This window comes from Hippoglossus stenolepis, chromosome 15 (genome assembly GCF_022539355.2).
Source record: "Hippoglossus stenolepis isolate QCI-W04-F060 chromosome 15, HSTE1.2, whole genome shotgun sequence".
NCBI lineage: Eukaryota > Metazoa > Chordata > Actinopteri > Pleuronectiformes > Pleuronectidae > Hippoglossus > Hippoglossus stenolepis.
Window position 1 is genome coordinate 9,608,674 of NC_061497.1, and position 22,175 is coordinate 9,630,848.

Consider the following 22,175-nt stretch of genomic DNA (forward strand, 5'->3'; position numbering starts at 1 on the left):
TTCCTGGGTACTTCCCTAGCTGACATCTTGTGTCAATGATACCAAACCTCCAGGTAAACTGTGTTTTTTAAGGTACAATCTCATTCAAAATCACAGCTAATGCTATAAGAGATCATGTTTCAGGATAACAATGTTTTTATTTGGTTAAAACAACCTAAAATACAGATCATTAATACCAGGCTGCAGCGCTAGCTTGACATCGAGTCAGGCTACTGTCTATCTTTTAGCTACTTGCTAATTAATTTTATCTAAAACTAATATTGGTAAAGCCAGAAAAGAGTAATAACTAATAAATTAAATACATTGTTTCAAAAGCATGCAAAAGATACGTAAGATTTGAACGTACCTTTGTATAATGAGCAGTTAGCTTGAAATTATATTGCTGATCAGAAATGTTAGCAAGCTAGCTTCCCATTGGCATGAACTATTTTCATCCAAATTGTCTTAGTTCAGAGATAAAGTCTCAAAAACAGGGCTTAATTGCTACTTAGCATCAATTTTAGTAGACAAAAAACCATAAACTGTATTTAAAAAACAAACACGTTACTTATTGTAGTCATTGGCCTGAAGGAAATTGCAAAAGAAGTCATTTTGAATAAGGAAAATGCTTAAATTACAACAAACTGCTATACAACATGTCACAAAGAGAAACAGTTTGAGTCATATAAGTGAATAAACAGACAGAGGAAAACGAGACTACACAGTATACACAGGGGCCTTGAGTTGAGAAAGGCCCAAAGCAAATAAAGGAATATCTGTTATAGGGAGTGTATTTTAAAACATCTATACAGTGAATTATAGTGGAGGCAGCCATGAATAGTATGGTCTGTCTGTATATGTTCTACCACTCAGCTCTCCCACCTTTAACAGAGGCAGACATCAGTCATCATATCTCATTACTTTCAGCGGATCATTGGCTTGTCGCCTCCTAGTGGATTTATAGGCCATAATCCGTCTGAAATCTTCTCCCACCTTTGCAATGGGGGCTTGATGCAGTCACAGTTTTGACTTTCTATGAAGATTTATATAAAGATTTCCAGATATTTTTTTTACTTACCCCTTTTTCAGATATGCGGTGCTGTAATTTTACCCGTTTGGGTTCAGCGGTTCCAAGTCGGAGTGGGTTCAGATCAGGCTGCTGGGCACAGAGCGTCAGCCTGATGATGGACTGTGTGGTGGAGGAGCTTCACCTTCAGCTGTAACCGAAACTGGGGCCACCACCAGACTGCTGCTGCTGTTGCTGGAGGAGGAAGACATGGGAGAAACTCTAATTATTGAGTAAACACAGGTACCGTGAATGCAGTGTGTGTGTGTGTGTTTCTGCAAGCTTTTCATGTGCAAGATGCATGCACGTTTCTTGGTATGCTTATATTATGTTACAGTGCAACTAATTTGGTGGGTGGAAAGGTCACAGTGCAAAAATACTACCATGAGCAAAAAGCCCTGCATGTAAGTCAGAGTTCTGTTGTTGTTTTTGTAAATATCCTGTTATACACTCAGACAAGGAAATCTTCATGTGTTTGTGATACTAGATGTAAAGTCAAGCAGACAGCAAACTCATTAAGATTCAGCTTCTGGGAGTAAAATTTAATCACAAGCCAGCCCTCTCAGAAAAAGCCAAGCAATAAGAGCCTGTTCGGTGTAATTGATATTATTACCACTAGGAAGAGCCCTAAGCCTTCTTTTAATTCAGAACATGGAGGGGAGTTGATGTAGTGATAAGCTCACTGTTGTTGTCCCAGTAATCGTGCAAGGGAAGTTACATTGTTGAACCTTTTTAATCAACCACATGTTAAATGAAAATATACTTAAGATTACTGAATCCCCAACAGCTATGTGTTCCCTTAGTGTTCTTCGTATTTTCTAAATTCCTGCTACACACACTAATGAGTTTCCACTGGTAGATGATTCGCAGGGTTTTGTTTTACACCTTGATCAATTTATGAAGTAGCCTTTGTGGTGTAACGGGGATCTGGGGGATGAGAGGCAGCAGGGGTGAGAGTGAGGTGAAAGGGACGGCAGATGGGTGCTGAAGGAGCTCAGCACAGGTGGACAATAGGTGGGAAATGGCATCTGTTCCAAAAACATAATGGACAGTATAGGGAAAGCCATATTAGGTAACAGTGAAATATATTTTTCATTTTTAGTTGGCTTCACAAGAAGCTTCCTAACATCTCCACCCTGAATCGTGAATAATGCAACATAACAATTCGAAGATGGGAAGGAAGAAAGGGAGAAAAAATACTATTTGATGTAAAGAGATCTAGATGAGCAAGATAAATGCAAACTATTATATCTAATTTATTCAGTCACCCAACCTGTCTGTGTCTCAATTGTGTGTGTGTGTCACTGAGCAAGTGAGAGTGGAAGAAAAGAGACAGACAGGAAGACAGAGAAGAGACATTCTTTCCAACCCACCCAGATAAGTCATCATTCTCCTGTGATTCATTGTTACACTGAATCGGAAAACCTTAGCAATTTAAATACAAAATGAGGGAAAAACCATCATTATTATACCTCAGTCTCAAAGACTGTGCAGCAATGGCAGTCAGTTTGAGACAGGGAGGTTATGCCAGGATCTCTGGATTTCTTAATCTGTCACATGTTCAGAATTAGTTTTTAATGTAATTATATGAAATTGAAGTCAGGCAGAGGGCTGTAGCTGCAAAAAAGAAATCCATAATAGAGAGGAGAGACATGATTCACTTGTTTTTCTTGCTTTCAAGATACTTCACCACAATTTTACAATGTTCTGGTGTTGAGCATAACAGAAGTGGGCAGAGTGACAGTTGAAATGGATAGAAAGTGGGTGTACTCCTCAGCAGACGGCTGTTAGTTGAGATAAATCAACTAATTCCTTTTGGAAGCTACCCTTTTGGAAAATGTTAGACTCCAGTTTCTCAAATATAAAGCCTTGGGTTCTCTGTATTTGAAACTAATGATGTATATATACAGTAGACTGAATAATGAGTCGCTGAGGTATAGTTCAGATAGGAATCAGGTCCAAGCAAATGCTGATAGGAAGATCCCAAACATCAGGAAATGGCTAGGAAGGAAATCTTTGCTACAGGAACTGCTAAACAAAGATAGGAACGCCAAATGAAAAAAAACAAACACTCAACTGGAAAATCAGGCGGCTTAGGTAATGAAGATGGACTTAACAGTCCAACTGTAGTTTCTCTCTGATTGACTTTTACAGTCTTATTTCGATTTCGCTGGCAGGAGGGTTTTTGCCAGATGCTGTGTAGTGTGTGCAGTGTAGAGAAACCAGATGTGTTTGGCGAGTGCCCTCATGTTTTCCACATGCATGTGGTTGTTCATGGTATGTCTTGGATACCCATGAAAAGTAAGTCAAAACTCCTGCCAGCAATCTATCTATTATATATTTTGTCTGAGACACCTGGGTATGGTTACGACTCAAGTCAATTTCCATTTCACCTTTCTGACAAATCCAAAAGGCTCAGTAGGTTTCACCTATCAGTGGAATATATACATCCATCCCATTTATACATCCATATCTACACATCTTATCCTTTAAGAGTCGCAGGGGGAACATGGATTCAATTCCAACTGATATTAGGCAAAAGGTGAGATACACCCTGGTAGACAGTGTATCGCAGGGACAATATACAGAAACACCCATTCCCACTCACAGTCACTCCTATGGACAGTTTAGAGTCTCCAATTAACCCGACCCCAATCTGCAAGACCTACGCAAACTCGGAGAGCTTGCAAAGTCCACAAAGAAAGGCCTGGCTGAACTGGGATTTGAACCAGGAATCTTCTTGCTGTGAAGCGACAGAGGAATAAATGTGAAGTGCGTTTCAAAATAATGACAACATGAATTTGATGAAATGTGTTCCAAGGGTCAGACTAAAGACAAAGCTCATATTACACCCAGTGGAGGGAAACCAGGCCCTGAGCCATGTGGCACTTACGAATGAGCACCTGATGGTCAAGCTGCACATGCATATGGTTGCACAATGTTCTTGCCCCATTGTTTGGCATGAATTGACTTTAATATTGTTACCTCAAAGGCATTTGAAACATGCATCCTGTCTACAGGCTCCGTAACCTCTTATTCTGAATATTTCCTCTCTGCGTTGTTTGGCTTTGATAGGGCGACACAGCAATTCCTGTTATTCTGCTATAGTCAACTGTTCTGTGCCGACTAAATGGTTTACAATAATCTCATTGTTTGAGTTTCTTTTGATTTTTGCACTCTATACAAATTTGACCTTCAGTGACTGATCATTTGAGGTTATGCAGGTGAATAGAGGACACACAATTGACGGGGAATGGGAGCTGAGTAAACTGCAGGGTCACAGAGGCTCCATTTTTTTCAGAAGGAAAAGTTGTGAGGGGTTTCCATACAGTGAAGAGGGCAGGGCACCAAAATGAGATTTTGGGTGACACCCATCTTTATGCAATAATGAATGTGGCAGAGTCACTTCTCCCCTGTGTGTGCACGCTACCCGCATGCATGTGTGATAGGGAGGGAGCAGCATGAAGATGTTTTTTTTCCCTCCCTTCAAACACCATTGTGAAAGCCAGAGATTGGGAAAAAGAGCAAGAAGCTTTCTCCATCTGGGTAACATTATTCAGATTCCTTAGTGTTGGATATTTGGTGATGCTGGCAAGAGAGAGAGAGGGGCGTGGAGTGGGGGAAATGGGGTGAGGGGAAAGTTAAGGGAGCAAAACCAGAGGAGGGCGCTGTTCTGTCACAGGGATGATTTAGCCTGATCTGCACTCCCCAAAAATGCCTAGAATGGGAGGGAAAGAGAAATCTGACACTCCAGCATATTTTATGTTAAACTATTGCTCTATAAAACCAGCTGAAATTGTGTCATTGTGATTGTTGCCAGGAAAATCCACCAGCTACTATAAGAGCTCAGATCAGTCTTTCAAGTATCTGCCAAGATGTATTTTGGATGCCGGTGTAAGTCATTCCATCAACAGTGGAAAACAGAGAGAGTTGCTGGGTGAAACACTTCCATAACTCACATCCCCTGTGAATCTGTCTCGGCTTGTGGGTGAAAAGGGAGGGAGCAAACTAAAATGGGAGGGAGGGAAAGAAAGAATGTAGTTAGATCTCCTCATGTGATTTCTGTTTTTTACTCTTTTTATATAGCTGCTACGTGATTACGGGTTTGTAGTTCGGGGCTCTTAACAATTTTTTCCAAACCCTCTCTACTCTGTTTTTCTGTTTCTGTTTTTTTCTAATTATCCAACAGCATACTTTCCCTTGACTTTTTTTTAGTCCCGCTGTGTGACGTGTGAGTGGAGTTCCTGCCCCTGTTTCATGCAGTGGAGTTTAGAGGGGAGAGGGAAGGAGTGGGACTTGTGGAGAGGCAGACATTTATTTTGACCTGTCAAAAGGAAGATGAATTGAAGGTATAAACAGGAGGAGCTGTTGCTGTTTTGGCCTGAGTGAGTGTACTTTGTCCTCAGAGGGGAGCCAGACCAGGAGGAGGAAAGACGTGGAGAGAAGAGAGAGGCTGAGAGAAAGTGACTGACGGGGGAATTACGTTGCCTTAAATCGGTCGCCCATGGGCAAAGGTGGATGAGAAGCTACAGTTAAGGAGTCTGTCTGACAAAGGAGGAGGGGCACCAGCCCGGGGGGGACCACCAGTTCTGTCTTCTTCCAGCAACAACAGGACAGGATGAGGTACCAAGCCAGGGTAAGTCCCAGAGTGCCGTGATGCCCTTTGCTGTGTTTTCATAGTTAGTAAATGTGTACACTTATCTTATAATGTAAGCACAAGATCGGAGTCACCAGTTTACTGCCCCTTTCATGGAGGGAAAAGCAAAACAGAACAATGACTCACTATGAGTTTTTTTTTTCCCCTTTTTTCCTGTGCATGAGTCAGAGTGTATTTTGGTTTTTGTGTAAGCTTTAACTCAAGCAGTCCAAAGAGAATAAACTTGGTATTTTTCCACCATATCCATTACTGGCACATCAGTGGTTGGGAGCCAGCTGTGGTACCAGAGCAGCTCGCCCTGGGATGGAGCGGTAGGGCACGCCATATAAGGAAGACAATCCGAATCGAGTCGGCCCAGCAGAGCTTAGTCATGGGGCCTGGAGCCAAGTCCCACTGTTAGATTGGTCTCCTTGCTGGTTGTCACTGCAGCTGCTCCCTCAAACTTGCAGAATTCTCTGAATGCTCCCTGGTTTTCAGAGTCAAATCCCACATTAAGCACTCAAGCACAGTGGGAGTCAGTTCGTCAAGACTCATAGTGCTCTAACAAGCAAACCTCAGGTCAGCAAAACTTCAAGGATTACATTGTATTGTGGTTAGATCCCTACGACCATGTATCTCAGCTGAGGATAACTATTTTCAAATCCTTTAAGATTTCCTCTTGGGTGATGTAACCCCAGCGAAAGCAGGGTTTCAAGGTTTCTGGAATCAAAAGAAGTGCTTTTGGAAAATCACCATTAAAAGTGATTCTCTGTTATGGTGCAAAAAAAAGAACACATGACTGGTGAGGGATAGATCCCTGAAAACAAAGTTTGCTGTGTTTTGCACTCGTGAGAGAAAACAGTGTTTTGTTGTGTGGAAAGTCCAAATGTGGAGCAGTGCATTGCCTTTCTTAAGCAGAAAAAACATTTTCTCATGACAAGATCATTGAACAAATTTGGATGTTTCAGACATTGGCATGGTTGACACTGTCAGCACAGCAGCCAGTGTAACAAGTAAATACCATCAGAGATTAACAGAAAGAGAGATTAGATGGAACGAAAGATGCAGACCAGAGGAGTCTGCAAGAGTCAGGTCAGGCCGTTGTCATCTACCATGAAAGGATGATGTGTATGCTGAACACATGGAGGTGTTTCCCAAGTTTCATAATAATGTGTAAGCCCACTTTATAAGCTGCATGACATAATATGTGATAAGCAATCCAAAGAAAGTCCTTCTTGCAGATAAACTGAGTGGAAAAAAAATCATCTTTATCATCTCAAATTATGAAGCACATGACATTGTAAGTTAACAAACCATCAAGGAATTATGATATGTTTTGTATTTGGCCACAGCTGCAACTTCCCTGCTTCCTCACACCCCAAGCAGGGAAAGATAATTGTATTTTTCCTTATCATGAATGTAAATGATTGGTCAGTTATGTCGAAGTGTTTGAAATATGCACAGCTGATAAAACCCAATATAGAAACAATTGGTGGTTCCCACTGAACACTTGCCCCAAACCTGACCCGAACATTCCTTTGTTGTATCCTTTGGAAAATCTGACTGTAAAGTGTAATTACTATCTGTAGGAACTAGCCCACCTGCAGGAGCGAGAAGAACAATACTCCGAGGTGAAGCCTAGAGGAGGGGGCTATAGTGGAAGTGTCCGTTGACTTTTTCCTTTGCTCTCACTTCTTGGCTATCTTCCACTGTTGTCCTCTTGTTTGCTGAAGGATTTTCCTGCATCTCGTGCTGAGAGATAATTACCTTTTTACTGGCGCTAAGCGGCCAAATGAGACTCTTGAGAGGTTCTTGCATTCAAGAATAACAGAAGTCCTGTGGAAGTCAAGCCCCTTTGTTCCACTTTCGGCTTGTTTTTTATGTTTGTATGGAGAATAACAGTCGTCCTTTTTCTAAAATTTGATACTGACGACAGTGCAGCTGCTCTGCAGTGTTATACTGATTACTGTGTGGGACTGGATATTTATTGTAAGTAAGTATTGGGTACTGACACATGGCATTTCTTATCTCTTTGTATGTGCATGGGCATGACTGTGCATGTGGCTGAATGTATTATCTACATCAGGAAAATATTTGTTAATTTCTTTCTGCAGACTTGTTTTCTGTTTGACATGTACACACAGTATCCTCGCTGCATAGGTTAAATCCCGTCTGGTGATATAGAGCTGTGTGTACCGTGCATACATCACAATACACTATCTCACTATCACACAACAGATGAGTCTATCGTGTCTGTTCATCATTTGGATATCTTAAATGTCTCCATTGTTTAATCTTGGCGAGGCTTAGTGGAACTGTTTTTACTTTGATATAATGTCTTCAGTAAGTCCTGAGTCGTGGGCTGTGGTACTCTGAACATTATATTGAAATACTTATTGTCTCATCACATGAATAGATTCTTTCTTGTTACGTTTTATTTGGCAAGTTTTGTAATGCTGAGCACCAGATGTTAATTCTTTCAGAGCTGGGGGAATGTAACGTGCATAAGGTAGCTTGGGAATAGGCCTCTTGTGCCCCCTACTTGCCAGCAGTATAATTACATCAACGAGAGGGTTGGTTTTGCCAAGAACAAAAGTCGTTTCCCTTTTTATTTAGAAAAAATAAGAAGTAACTCATGGATACATATAAGTATTAATATAATTAGTATTAATATAACACCCCATACAAACTATTGAGCACAGGCTGTGTAATGATGGACTCCTATCAGCAGGTGCTTCATTTCTGTGTCTCTTCTTCTGTCTTCCTGTAGGAGGTGGATGTTGAGGGAAGAGTGCGCCTGGTGATGGAGAGTGCCCTGACTGCGCGGGACAGGGTCGGGGTGCAGGACTTTGTCTTGCTGGAAAACTACAACAGTGAGGCAGCCTTCATAGAGAACCTGCGGCGACGGTTCAAGGAAAACCTCATCTACGTAAAGACGCCAGTTATATGTTCCAAAACATCTTAGGTTGTGTGGTGAGACATAATCGAATGTATTGACTGTTCTTCTAATATTTTGGCACAGACATATATTGGCTCCGTGCTGGTGTCAGTGAACCCGTACAAAGATCTGGAGATTTACTCCAAGCCACAGATGGACCGCTACAGAGGGGTCAGCTTCTATGAAATATCGCCTCACATGTGAGTCACCTCATTGTCCTTAGGCATTTTTAGCCAAACTCCCCGACTGTCCGCTGCCATGATAATGATCATGACACCTATTCACTGTGATCAAACAGGATGTATTTGTGTTATTATATATATACTATGATTCTTGTATATTATGATTATCATGTACCTTCAGATGGAAACCCTCATACATACCAGTCAATATCTGTATAGAATATACACCAAACTCCCAATTCAATTATTGTATTTTGCCTTATTTAAACTAATATTATTGAAATATATCTTTTTATAAAAACATTGAAGCTGCTTTATTTTTAGTATCTTGCTAAATCTATTGGTCCCTGGGATTTGTTGGCGAATGATTTGGATATTATAATAATAATAACGTCACTAATAATTAGGGAAATGTAATTTTATTCTGTTCACACATGAACTAACAGCTCACTTTACAGTTCAAGTCGTCCAAACATCATTCCTGTTGGATTAAGTTCACTGAATTGCGCTGGTGTTTGCATAATTGTTCCATCAGAGTAATGTAACTGTGCGATGAACTGTTTTCCCTCAGCTATGCTGTGTCAGACAACACGTATCGAGCGATGCGGACTGAGAGGAAAGACCAGTGCATCCTCATATCAGGGGAGAGCGGAGCAGGTAAAACAGAGACCTCCAAGAAGATCCTCCTCTACTACGCCGTCACCTGCCCAACCAATCATCACATGGCTGCCCTTGGTGACCACCTCCTGCAGTCCAACCATGTTCTGGAGGTGATGAACCTTTGACATGTCAAACTGAAAACAGCTATGATCCCATCAAAAGCACAGTGAATAATGACTTATTTAGCTTTCACAATATAGTGTATACTACTATCTGACTGCTCAGAATTACTTTTAATTGATTGTTTGATGTTGTTAATGTTTTGTTGCTATTAATTTCCTTCCCTCTCTCTAATTTCACGGCTCGCTTGCCTTGTGTAGGCATTTGGCAATGCCAAAACACTGAGGAATGATAACTCCAGTCGCTTTGGGAAATACATGGATGTCCAGTTTGACTTTAGGGTAAAACTCCCTCCATGGCTCTTTTCTTCCTATTAGTATAATAAGTCATGTGTACGTACACCATACTGACAACATCTTTTTCTGTAATTCCTCCAAGGGGGCGCCAGTGGGCGGTCACATCCTGAACTACTTGCTGGAGAAATCTCGTGTAGTTCACCAGAACCACGGTGAGAGAAACTTCCACATCTTTTATCAGCTTCTGGATGGAGGGGATGAAGAGCTGCTTAACACGCTGGACCTGGAAAGAAACCCACAGAACTACCACTATCTGGTCAAGGTGTGTGTGTGTGTGTGTGTGTGTGCGCGTGTGTGTTGTCTTTAAAAAAGCACCATGCAATCAGAGCATTACTTGTGGTGTAACATTGATTGTCTTGTTCAGGGTAACTGCCCCAGAGTCAGCTCCATTAGCGACAAGAATAGTTGGAAGGTTGTGATGAAGGCTCTGTCTGTTATTGGCTTCACTGAGGAAGAAGTGCAGGTGAGTAACAGCCACGGCGATGAATGATAGTTGTCCTCATGCAGGGAGCAACACTGCTGTTTTGTTTTTCACTCATGTTCTCTTGTTTACCACATTCCCCAAATTAAAGTGGAATAGTTCCAACTGCAGGGTCATAGGAATAAATCCAAGACAAGCTGTGCCCTAACAACTTGTATTATACTCTGATTATTATTTCCAGTCAAGGAAATATACACGGTTTCTTATCTTATATTCTTTCCCCTGGCCAAACATAACATATGTTATCATCATAAAAACATCTAGGACAACTCCAAAAATCCAAATATAGTGCTACAAGTTTAAACCAAAAGGATTCTGTACAATTTGGTTGTTTAACAATTCTGTTTTTATTAATTATGCACTTTTACATTTACTGTTTTCTACAAAAAAGATGTATTTATTTGATCAAATCAGCTCTTACTCCAAAAACAGTTGCAAGGGCCTATTTTTTAAAGTTTTGACTCCTGCATTGTTTACATCAGCTTACTGTTATTAAAGTATGATGTTATTCAGCAAAATTACTCAGATTGTGTATTAATGATATTCTCGGTGACTCTTGCAATCACTCCTCAGACATCTATTGGGTTAAAAGACAAATGAGTCAATGAGGTTGACGTTAAATGTTTTTTCTTTCCTGTGTCTGACCTCAGAAATTGCTGAACATCATCGCCGGCGTTCTCAATCTTGGAAACACTCAGTTTGGAGAAGGGGAGGAAGGAGAAACTTTTATCACCACTGAGACCGAGATAACAAATCTTGCGAAGGTCAGAACGGTCCCACAAGTATATTAGATGCAAAAAAGGCATTGCGGATGACAGATGTGTTCTTGTTTTCCAGCTGTTCGGTGTTGATGGTACCGCCCTGGGAGAGGCACTCACTCACAAGAAACTCACTGCCAAAGGAGAGGAGGTGACAGTCGTCATGTTCTCGTTCAACATAATTTGCTGTCTCCTGTTTATTGTTGTTTTTTAAATAAAATTTGTCTTGTACGTACATTTGTACATTACAGATGGTCACCCCGCTTGATTTTGAGCAGGCAATGTCTGCCCGCGACGCCTTAGCCAAGGCTGTGTATGGTCGGACATTCTCTTGGTTGGTGGAGAAGATCAACCAGTCGCTGGCCCTGAAGGTGCAGCAGCAGCTCTGATAACAACTCAAAGACAGAAATATAAAGTCTATCACCATGGGTGTTGCATTAATTGCTTTATATATCCTGTAGGATGAAATCTACCACAGCAGTCAGCCCTCCTCACTTATAGGACTTCTTGATATCTATGGCTTTGAGGTCCTGCTGCACAATAGGTTTGGATTGTTTTCTTTTTACTTTTTATGCCACAGCTTAATCTGCTTCTCATCCCACTCTATAAATGCATTTGATCTCATTGCCCTCATATTTCTCCCCACAGCTTTGAGCAGTTTTGCATCAACTACTGCAATGAGAAGCTCCAGCAGCTCTTTATTGAGCTCACCCTCAGATCTGAGCAGGAGGAGTACGAGACAGAAGGAATCGAGGTAAGTCTGTTTTTTGGTTTGGGTTCTCATAACAGATCAGTTTGACATTTTAATAGATATTTACGTTTTCATGCTATTACAACCTGCTCTTCCCTCTAATTTCAGTGGGAGACAGTGCAGTACTTTGACAACAAGATCATTTGTGACCTGATAGAAGAGAAGCACAAAGGCATCATCTCCATTCTGGTAGAAATGACAACTTCTAGTTTATGCATTTGTCTTTTTATATGTTGCTATGAATGCATCTGTCTTTGTACTTGAACGGTGTGAGTGTCTTTCAGGATGAGGAGTGTCTGAGGCCTGGAGAGACTGGTGATGTCTCCTTTTTAGAGAAACTGGAGGACACGCTGGGCGGCCATCCCCATTTTGTCACGTAAGTACTATCTTATGTCTCATATTATTTGACATAGGCCTCTAGAACAAAGACTCCTAACTACAGCTTCATATTTGTATACTGTGTGCAGACCTGTGTATGTATCCATGTGTGGTCATGCTTTTCAGTCACAAACTGGCAAATGGAAAAACCCGCAGGATAATGAGTAGGGAAGAGTTCAGGCTGCTTCATTATGCTGGTGAGGTCAACTACAATGTCAATGGTAAGCTTTAACTCAAGTGAGTTGTGTGTCATTGCGAGTGGCGGCACTTATTACAGAGCACCAATAACCCACTGATTCCATAATGACAGTGTTCTTGTTTGTCTCATTCAGGTTTTGTAGAAAAGAACAATGATTCGCTGAACAGGAACCTGAAAGAGGTGAGCCTGAAGAAAAGCCTCATCACAACCTGTATCAACCTCTGTGTCTCTTGCCCTGCTGACATGTGGTTGTGTGGTTTGGCCTCTTTTCAGGTCATGTGCCAGTCAGACAACCATATTTTGAGTCACTGCTTCCGCAGAGAGGAGGTGATGGACCAGAAACGCCCAGAGATGGTGAGAATTATTCTCTCTCTCTCTCTCTCTCTCTCTCTCTCTCTCTCGCTCTCGCTCTCTCTCTCTCTCTCTCTCTCTCTCTCTGCATACACACAATTACAGAAAAGTCTGTTTCTTTTTTTGTTTCTGTATCTATTCATTAGGCTGCCACACAGTTTAAAAACAGCCTGATGAAACTTATGGACATCCTCAGGTCTAAAGAACCATCCTACGTGCGCTGTATCAAACCTAATGATGCCAAGCAGTCAGGTACACGTTTGCACATTGAATTTGTTGCACTGTTGTCATTACTGTTATTATCAGTTTCATGTCTCGGTCTCAAAAAAGAACATGTTCAAACAAATGAAGGCACATTCTAAATAAAGATCAAGGAATAAATAATAATAAATATAAATTGACCTGCTCTACAATGGCCCACATGATGAATAATAAAGTAATAATCTAAAATGTTAACACAATTATCAGTACAGCATAGTCACGATAACACTCTCTAATTTCCTCTTTTTAATAGATGTCGCGAAGGAATTTATTTAGATTAATTCTACTATTTCACACTTTCTGCTGCTGTTAATAAAGTTCAACAAATCCTGCAGATGTGTCACAATATAAGCCTGCCTGGGAGTAAATACATCTGATGCATTTTATGGGAAATAGATGAGGGAAATTGTTTTGCAACTGCATCCAAGTAATTCACATCAAAGATACGTTCAGAAGACAAAAAGGGTTATCACAAAAAAACAAGAAGACATTTAAAATTAGGAAATTTTGAAATAAAACCAGGTCGCAAATATAAATTAATGAAGGCCTTGCTGTTTCTTTTTTGAGGGAAATAAAGGTCTTAGTCAATTGTTTAGAACATTCTGCACAAAATGGAATGTATAATATACAGTATAGAATAGTTTGTGTATATTTGAAGTGAATAAGATGTCTCCCTGAAGGAAGGTTTGATGAAGTTCTGGTCAGACACCAGGTGAAGTACCTCGGCCTGATGGAAAACCTGAGGGTCAGGAGAGCTGGCTTTGCCTATCGGCGTCGTTTTGAAGCCTTCCTGCAAAGGTGACAAACAACTTACCACCTCAGTGATTGTGTTTACTCCGCGGTCATCCCTCCAATATTATGATTACCTGCAAATTCCCTCAGGTATAAGCCCCTGTGTCCTGAGACGTGGCCCAACTGGCACGGTAGACTGGTTGACGGTGTGTCCACACTGGTCAACCACCTGGGCTACAAGCCAGAAGAGTACAAACTGGGCAGGTGATGTAGTGTTTGAGAATGAGGACAGTGGCAACGTGTAATGTCACAGTTAAAGATTAAACATGTGTAAAAAAACTTGCACACACTGGAATTTATCACATGTTTTGTCTACTGTCTGCAGATCAAAAATCTTCATCCGTTTCCCAAAAACTCTCTTCACCACTGAGGATGCACTCGAAGCAAAAAAGCCAGAGATAGGTAAGTAACAGTGGTTTAGATTTGGAAACAACTGAAATGAAATGGAAGATAATGACTCTCTGTTAAATATTGTTATTGTTAAGTACATTTGTTTTGGTTGTCAGAGAAGTGATGATGAAATCCTTCTTGAGGCTACAGTTTGTGGTATTGATGTATTGGACTGCAACATATTGTGTCCACTCCTATTAACCTTCTCCTCTTCCCTTCTATAACGATATATCTTTTTCAACACAATCACTTTATATTTATAAAGCATATTCAACATGACCTGGTAAAGCACAACATATTTAATCAGTGGATTACATGCTTCACTGAACCATGAATCAGCTGCTGTGCCAGAGGCATCCACAGCAGGACGTCTGGAACACCTTAATGTAGAAGCATAAATCCACCTTTAGTCTCTTTTCTTTGTTTTGATCCAGCCTTGACTCTGCAGACGTCATGGAGAGGCTACAGGGAGAGAGCCAAGTACCAACGGATCAGGCATGCAGGTCAGAGCACCTCCCACTGTTGATTACTCACAGAACTCAGTCAGGGTTATTATGTTTGGATATTAAATGCTCTTACAATTTTGATGCCCTTGGTTTAGCCTTTCAAACTAACTTTACTTTAAGTTACTTTTCAGACAATACTTGTCAGTTTTATTCTTGATAAATACTAATTTTTGGATTTCTTTCATTGTTAAAAGTATGTACATGCACTATTTTTGGAAGTTTCAAGAGCCCATTCTTCATTTGAAGATGCAATGGTCCACATTCCAGCTCACGTATTTATCTGAATGTACATGCTTGTGTTTTTTTTAAATTCCATGTAGATATTTAATATGTCTGTATTGGCCTCAGCTTTCTGTTTTAGTAAACTGTGCTATACTAACCATGGGATGTTCTCTCTGGCTGAGTATAAAAGTTGTCTTGGTGTTAATATGTGCATGTATGTGTATATGTAGTGATAGTGATCCAGTCTGGGTGGCGAGGAATGAAAGCACGCAGGAGGGCTAAGAGGCGTCGACAGGCTGCTGAGTTAATCCGCAGGTGCTTGACTGATACTTTGTTGCATTTTTTTTTTTTTAAGTATTTTTTAAATCTGTATTTTGCATGTGTCGTTACTTCCCTTCTTGGTATCTGCCTTTTTTTTTACACTAGGTTTATAAAAGGCTTCATTTACCGTCATGAGGAATACTGCCCTGAGAATGAGTATTTCCTGGATCATGTGCGCTGCTCCTTCCTGAAGAACCTACGGAAAAACCTGCCCAAGAGCGTCTTGGACAAAAGCTGGCCGACACCCCCATCCTTACTCGTTGAGGTAAAAAACTCCCTCACACACAGAGCACAATTCTGCTGAGTGACATCATATTGTGCCCATAAAAGAGTTATTAATGCAAATCCCATGGTGCAGGCCTCTGAGTACCTGCGGATACTGAACATGAGAAACATGGTCATGAAGTACTGCAGGAGGGTCCAGCCTGAATGGAAGAAACAGGTACATTGTTGACCAAAGGCACAAAACTTTCTAAATGATAAAGTAATAGATTATTATTCAGCTTTGTGTTTTTTTCTTTCCTGTAGCTGGTGCAGAAAGTTGTAGCCAGTGAGATCTTCAAAGATCAGAAAGACGGCTACCCTCAGAGTGTTGGCCGGCTGTTTTTGGACTCCAGGCTTGGTACATGTTCATAAATACTTTCATTGTCTACGCACGTACTAAACACCATACATCAGACATACCAGAAACATGCAACATTAACAGAGGCTTTCCCATTGCTTTGTATAGAACGTGAGCAAATCAATCTCAAAGTCATCCAGACTCTTGGAAATGACAAAGTGCAGGTGGGACTTAACATTTTGAAAATAATGATGATGATGATAATAATTTGCTGCCTAGCAATAATGTGCATCCTTGTGCTCCTCAGTACGGTGCGTCAGTCGTAAAATACGATAGGAGGGGTTTCAAGCCTCGGCCTCGCCAGCTGCTCCTCACTAACACCTTCGCTGTGCTGGTGGACAGGACCAAGATCAAACAGAGGATTGACTACACAGCTCTGAGAGGTGGAAACCCACCCTGACTGGGGAAGGGGGGGGGCAGTTATGTTGTTGAGAAATATCCTTGATCCATGATCTCTGTTGAACTCAAGCTTTTATTACATGTGTTCTTTCTTATTTTCCTTGGGACGAGTTTTCACATGTTATATTTGTAGATGAGGACATAATAACATTGTGTGATTTTGAACCAGTTAATTGAGATTAATTCATTGTGATTGTGTTCTGTAGCTCAGTAAGTTTAAACCAGGTTTTCTCTTTTAACAGGTATCTCTTTGAGCTCTCTCAGCGACGGGATGTTTGTTGTGCACATGCCCACTGCGGACAATAAGCAGAAGGTACAGTAGGACACAGCAGTCGTGACTGTTAAACATACAACCACACAGCCCCTTTTAATCCTGCTCTGTGTGCCTCAGGGAGACGTTGTGCTGCAGTGCAACAATGTGATCGAGCTGGTGACCAAAGTAGCCACGATGGCCGACAAGATGGACTATGTCAACATCAACCCGGGCAGGTGAGTCCTGTCTGCCTGCTCCTCTGAGCTACCAGAAATCCATTAGTTGTTGCTGGTCCAACACTTATATTCTCATCCTGTCTTTATTTGTTACCTCCGTGTGGCGTGCAGCATCAGGTTTGTTGTGGCTCGTGGCAGAGAGGGAATCATTGATTTTGTCAGGGGCTCGGAGATGAAGGTGGCCAAAGGCAAGCGAGGACATCTGCTAGTGGTGAGTCAGTGGCTGTTCTCATGTCATGTGGGAAGCCTCGAGGGAGGGAGGGAGGGATGGAGGGAGACTGTTTTGACATTAAAAAACATTTCGGCCAGCTGACTGTGTTCAATCTGATTTCACTCTGCAGACTGTCCCTCGCACAAACAGCACATGAAGAAACCGAAAACAGCTGCCAGGCAAACAATAATCCTTTCAGCTAAACGGAGGATTGCCGCTCAGAAGTCGTCGTTGTTATTTGTTAGTGTGCAGCCAACAGGATGACACTGCGTGCATACACAACATCCTCGACATAAATAAGATCCTCTAGTGATCAATATACAGCATTTTTATTACAAGAATGTCTTGTGATGTTGCAATGAGCTTTTTTTCCAATTAGACAATCATAACATGAAGTCATCACAGTTCCATATGCTTTGTCTCTTTATTGTCAGTCATACACAAATATATGTATCATCAAATACAAAAAAGTCTTATGTAAAACATTGTATCTCTGTCCTGTAATAGTAATAAAATAAACCACTTTGAAATAAATAGTATTCAATAAATATGTCAATAAATAATAAAAAATATCTTTGAAAAGTCTGGTAGATAGAGAGCTTGAAGGGGAATAACAGTGTTCTCTCAGTAATGTGAGCTTATTGCTCACTTACAGTGGGAGTTGAGAGAGAAACTTTGGGAAATACCCAAGAAAGTCCTTAAATATTAGAAGATGTGTAAAAAAATTTCAGATTTGCTTAAAATAGAGCTCCATGTAAAGGTTTGACCACATCACTAAAGCTCTATTAAAGTTATCACAGCTGTTTTTGTCTTTTTTCTGTTTGGTGCTAATTGTCGGTTCAGCTTCTTTTTTGTCTGTCTGTCTGCAGCACGTGTGTTGTCAGCGTGACGGTGCTTTTCAGTATTGAGTCATACATTTGTTTTGGACGCCAGCAGGAGGAAATCTCTTGCCAGCTTGGTGAGGTAAAGGTCGAGATCCCTCAGAATGATGTAACCCTCCACTCGGCGGTCCCAGACTGTTTTGGAGCTGATCTCTGGGCTCAAGGGTCTTTGTGCCAAAAGAGATGCCGGCCTCATCCAAGAGCTCTTCATGTAGCTCATCTGGCGAAGAAAGGAAAACAATTTTTTATCGGACTAGTCTTGGTGTCACTTCCTCCCAAGTCTTAAAAAGGGGACAATATGTTTGCAGATTTGAGACTGTGGATACCTGACTGGTGACTTGGCTCATCAGGTCCCTCAGATCCAGCTGAATGTGCCTGATGCTCTGAGGTAAAGTGGTGCGCACCGCCATGTTCTCGTTCTCCTCCTTCTCCAGCTGTTTTCTCTTCCAGTCCAGCTTATTCCAGTAGGCCTGCATGTCCCAGAGAGCAGCATGCAGCCGTTCCCAGTCCTGCACACACAACAAAACCTCACAACATCAGATGGTTGCATAATCAAAATGTTGCACAAGCACCTTCTAAATGTTTGGTATTTTTAAAAAGGGGAATTCCACTTGAGGTTTCACCTTCTGCAAGGGCAGACATTCTGACATTGTCATCAGGTTTTGGTTTTGTTCTCTCATCATATTGGGGAAATAATGTAAGAAAATGTGTAGAAGCGTTGAGAGACTTTGTTTGGTACAGGGGCGGGGACAGGGGGACCCCAGCTGAAATCTGATTGGCCCCTGCAGTGCCTCCTGTTCTGTGTAGCATTTCATTTCTATGTTTTTTGGAAGAACACAATGTGCTTGAACAAGCAAGGGCTTAGCTCAAAGCTATAGAGCTAACAGTCAACAAGGAATGACTTAAATGTGAATCAGGAATTGTGCATGGATGTTGGACATTAAATTGTGGCCCCTGACTTACATAAATCCTAGATCCAACTCTGGTTTTGCAGAATAATCATCAGTTACTACTATAGATTTTCTATGGAACTGTTTTGGAACACAGGCAGATACTAACCGTCAGCTTCATCCAGCTGTAGAAATCTGTAGAAATCAGCGGCAGGTCCTTTAACTGTCGGCTTCTGTCCTCAAAATGCTTATTTCCCAACTGCTCCTCCTTCTATTAAAGTAAACAGAGTTGTAATGAGAGAATGTTAATGCTGGATGTGTCCAAATTTGGCCAGGAATGAGGTGGCCAGTGTTTTTTTTTTCCAGTACTCACATATTTCTTCAGCAGTTGCTGGACCCGGGATCGGGCAGACCTCGTGAGACGAAAAGAGTTGTTGTATTTATTTCTCTGGGGGACTGGGGACGGAGCAGAGTCCACGAAGCTCAGTGCGCAGCAAAGAAGGATGAGAGCCTGCTTCCAAACAGTCATCTGAAACAAACACACGCTATTAGAATAAATGACCTGCCGTGTCACTTCCAACACAAGCTGCAGCGCTCTGGGTTAATATCCTGGTTCTCTTTGTGGGAACTTGACAGTCAATAGTATCTGAGAGGAACTTAATGAATATCTTAAACATTTCTGGAAGAACATCCAACCCACGTGCTTCAGCACCTCGACAGATAGCATCCCTGTATACATTTCTTCTGTCATTTTGTGACACTACAGTTAGTATGGTTGTACATTTATAGAAACCGTTTCCTCAAAATAGTTTCAATGTGGAAGGAAGCACTTTCCACTTTCGTGCAGCACAGTCTTCTTGATGAATCAACATGTTTCTCACGCAGCGAAGACATGACAGTGCTCTGTTATCATCTCACCCGCTTATTGACCACAAAATCTCACTCACTTACACACAAAACAAACTGTTGTTGGAGCTGAACTCATTTTGAATTCTAGACATCATGAAGCATTGCAGCACAACTAATTCCAGCTATATGCACTGCCATTAACAGTCTAACTGTGTTTTTTTTACATAATATTCCAAATTTACACACACTCTTGTCTTTCTGTAGATGTCAGGACACTTATTGGCATAATGAATTCCCTAGTCCCTTACCTTAACCTTAAAATGCATTACCCTAACTAATTCTAACCCTAACCCTAAAAACTATGTCTTAACCCTCAAACAGCCCTTGGACTTTGTGAGGACCTCACAACGTCAAAGTGTCCTCTCAAGTTTGGTATTGAACAAAATTGCCGCTCATAACTATAGATAGACATAGGCACACTCACCTACATACACGGTCATTTCTCAATGACATTACATTACAGAACATTACATTGACTCCATAGCTACTACATGCCCAACCCTAACTTTACCCTAATCTTAATCTAACAGTAAAACATGGCCTTTTGTCCCCATAAGGAAGACAAATGACATGTAGCATAAATAATCAAATCACCAAACTCATGTCTCTACTTTCCAGATGGGCTTACCTTGGAGGAGTAGTGAACAGCAGTCAGAGAAGGAAACATTCATGCTTAAGTGAAGCTCAATAACAGTATATATGTGTGATCTTTCTTTCGTTTTATGACATCTGGAGTTTTTTTTTCTTTCCTTTCTCTCTCTCTCTCTCTCTCTCTCTCTCTCTCTCTCTCTCTCTCTCTCTCTCTTCTCTCTCTCTCTGTATCTTGTCACTGTGGTTCAGGAAGGAGTGAGGAAGTTGTAAGAAAAGTGCTGGGTTTTACTGTCTTTAGCGGATCTCAGTCACGCTACAGTAAATCTACTTCTACTTTTTGTTTTTGCCGTGTGTTGAATATAGTATAGTAGCATGTGTATTCAATATTACTAGACCATTTAATGTCACACAGATGAGACGGCAGTCAGATGAGGCAGATGTTGGTTTTCTTCAAATAAAGATGACGATGATGATGATTATTATTAGTAGTAGAGGTAGTAAGAAAGCAATGGGAACGTTTATCTTCTTCAGCGTAAACTATAAGTTGCTTTTTTTAATTAATTACTGGTTATATTGTACCGGTGCATCCTGTTTAGTTATATGTTCTCTCTAAGGGCGACACGATTACATTTACAGCAATGTATATTAATGTGCTCTGTCTCTGTTAAATAAAAGCATGATACAATGTTAGTCATTTATTCCCTGTGTTGTTAATGCACAGTAGTGAGTTTCATTGCTTACTCATATAATTGTCACAGCGAAAGTGGTAAGCTGGTAAAACTACTAAAATCTGAAACTTCTTTATTTTCCAGAGGAAGTGAATTTAAGTGTGAACCACTGCATCTTCAGGGAATATTTCAGGAGTCTCATGATGCAGTTGAGTAATGAATCTCCCAAAACCAAGATAGAGAAAAATAGGCCCCCCCGTCATTGTCACGGACAAAAACGTTTTTACTATAAATAATTAAATATGGATGTGCTGTAGATGAATACAAAAAATTGTTGACAAAACAAGCGGATTTTCCTGTTAATAATAATGCGCTCAGGGTAATTTCCACAATTTAGGATAGTGCCTTTTAAAGATTTGCATTTCTTTTAATTACGTTTTCTATTCGACCATATTTTACTGTGTTAAATTCATTTTTTTCCACCAAATCTTTGCCTCAGCAAACCTTCATTTTTAAAGCCTAAAACTGAAGACACTTTTATTTGAGTCCAATAACCCCTGGTCTGAATATTTCTAGTTCTTGTGTATGAATCCAGTGGGAATCATTTCTGATGTTTTGACTTTTTAATTTGTTTTATTTGCTGCCTAGTGTGAAGCTCTGCTTGAAGATGGTGATGCCATTTCTTTATTAATACTGCATGAAAAGTCAAAATTATTAAATCACAAACCTCATTCTCCATGTTGTCTTCATTCTCTCATTCGTAGGCCGAGGCTTTAAATCATGTTTGTTGTTAATCAGGTGCTGAATATTATTCTTATTTTAAAGATGTATATCTTTATTGTTTCCCATGTTCTGAGTGAACAGCTCTGTCTTGTAGAAAACTGCACAATAATGACAGGGTTGGTAATTATATGGAAGTACAATCCCAACCAAAGATGAATCCAATGAGACCCAAATGGAAAGTCAACTAACTTTCTATGGAATTATAACTGGTTGATATTCTGTAGTCTTGTTGAAAATCAAACCAAATACTGAACTAGTAAGAGGCTTTAATGAATGGATTTTTGAACTTAGAAGACATTTAGTTTGAAATATATTTATGTACAGTGCCAGTAAAGTTTTGTCAATTTGTCTGGTGGCAGTTTTGCAACATTGTTGCATGATCTGGTCTTTTACTTCACTCTGTTACAAACATTTAGACGTCATATTTATCCATCACTATTATGTG

At 40.7% G+C, this 22,175-nt stretch overlaps 2 protein-coding genes across 4 annotated transcripts; one reads left to right on the forward strand and one right to left on the reverse strand.

Annotated features, from left to right (window-relative positions):
* Positions 1-1,138: 1,138 nt before the first annotated feature.
* Positions 1,139-17,542, forward strand: LOC118121743 (unconventional myosin-Ic). 3 transcript variants are annotated; one of them, XM_035177823.2, is made up of 33 exons: positions 1,139-1,288; positions 5,452-5,681; positions 8,452-8,610; positions 8,704-8,819; positions 9,373-9,571; positions 9,782-9,862; positions 9,960-10,139; positions 10,242-10,340; positions 11,009-11,122; positions 11,196-11,267; positions 11,368-11,487; positions 11,578-11,660; positions 11,765-11,870; positions 11,976-12,056; positions 12,152-12,243; positions 12,372-12,466; positions 12,578-12,624; positions 12,718-12,798; positions 12,942-13,047; positions 13,737-13,854; positions 13,939-14,052; positions 14,174-14,250; positions 14,673-14,741; positions 15,197-15,281; positions 15,393-15,552; positions 15,646-15,729; positions 15,816-15,909; positions 16,018-16,073; positions 16,157-16,292; positions 16,551-16,621; positions 16,700-16,797; positions 16,909-17,008; positions 17,139-17,542. In XM_035177823.2, the coding sequence occupies exons 2-33, from the start codon at positions 5,664-5,666 to the stop codon at positions 17,163-17,165; spliced, it is 3,138 nt and encodes a 1,045-aa protein (XP_035033714.1). In that variant the 5' UTR covers positions 1,139-1,288; positions 5,452-5,663; the 3' UTR covers positions 17,166-17,542. The 3 variants fall into 3 exon arrangements, with proteins under 3 accessions (XP_035033714.1, XP_035033712.1, XP_035033711.1); XM_035177821.2 differs by lacking the exon at positions 1,139-1,288 and adding an exon at positions 5,071-5,276; XM_035177820.2 differs by lacking the exon at positions 1,139-1,288 and having other exon boundaries at positions 5,071-5,681.
* On the reverse strand, positions 17,411-20,504 carry LOC118121744. Its single transcript, XM_035177824.2, has 5 exons — positions 20,317-20,504; positions 19,153-19,308; positions 18,949-19,050; positions 18,216-18,398; positions 17,411-18,109 (listed from the first exon to the last, which is right to left on the reverse strand). The coding sequence occupies exons 1-5, from the start codon at positions 20,353-20,355 to the stop codon at positions 17,918-17,920; spliced, it is 672 nt and encodes a 223-aa protein (XP_035033715.1). The 5' UTR covers positions 20,356-20,504; the 3' UTR covers positions 17,411-17,917.
* Positions 20,505-22,175: the final 1,671 nt, after the last annotated feature.

Bases quoted from the DNA above. Each gene is read 5' to 3' on its own strand.
- LOC118121743 (XM_035177823.2), top strand. The intron at 12,625-12,717 runs GTGAGCCTGAAG...GCCTCTTTTCAG, and splicing joins TGAACAGGAACCTGAAAGAG to GTCATGTGCCAGTCAGACAA. The intron at 15,282-15,392 runs GTGCTTGACTGA...TTTTTACACTAG, and splicing joins GCTGCTGAGTTAATCCGCAG to GTTTATAAAAGGCTTCATTT.
- LOC118121744 (XM_035177824.2), bottom strand. From the start codon at position 20,355: ATGTTTCCTTCTCTGACTGCTGTTCACTACTCCTCCAAG. The intron at 19,051-19,152 runs GTGAGTACTGGA...TTACTTTAATAG, and splicing joins AGCAACTGCTGAAGAAATAT to AAGGAGGAGCAGTTGGGAAA. The intron at 18,399-18,948 runs GTTAGTATCTGC...TTGTGTGTGCAG, and splicing joins ACAGCTGGATGAAGCTGACG to GACTGGGAACGGCTGCATGC.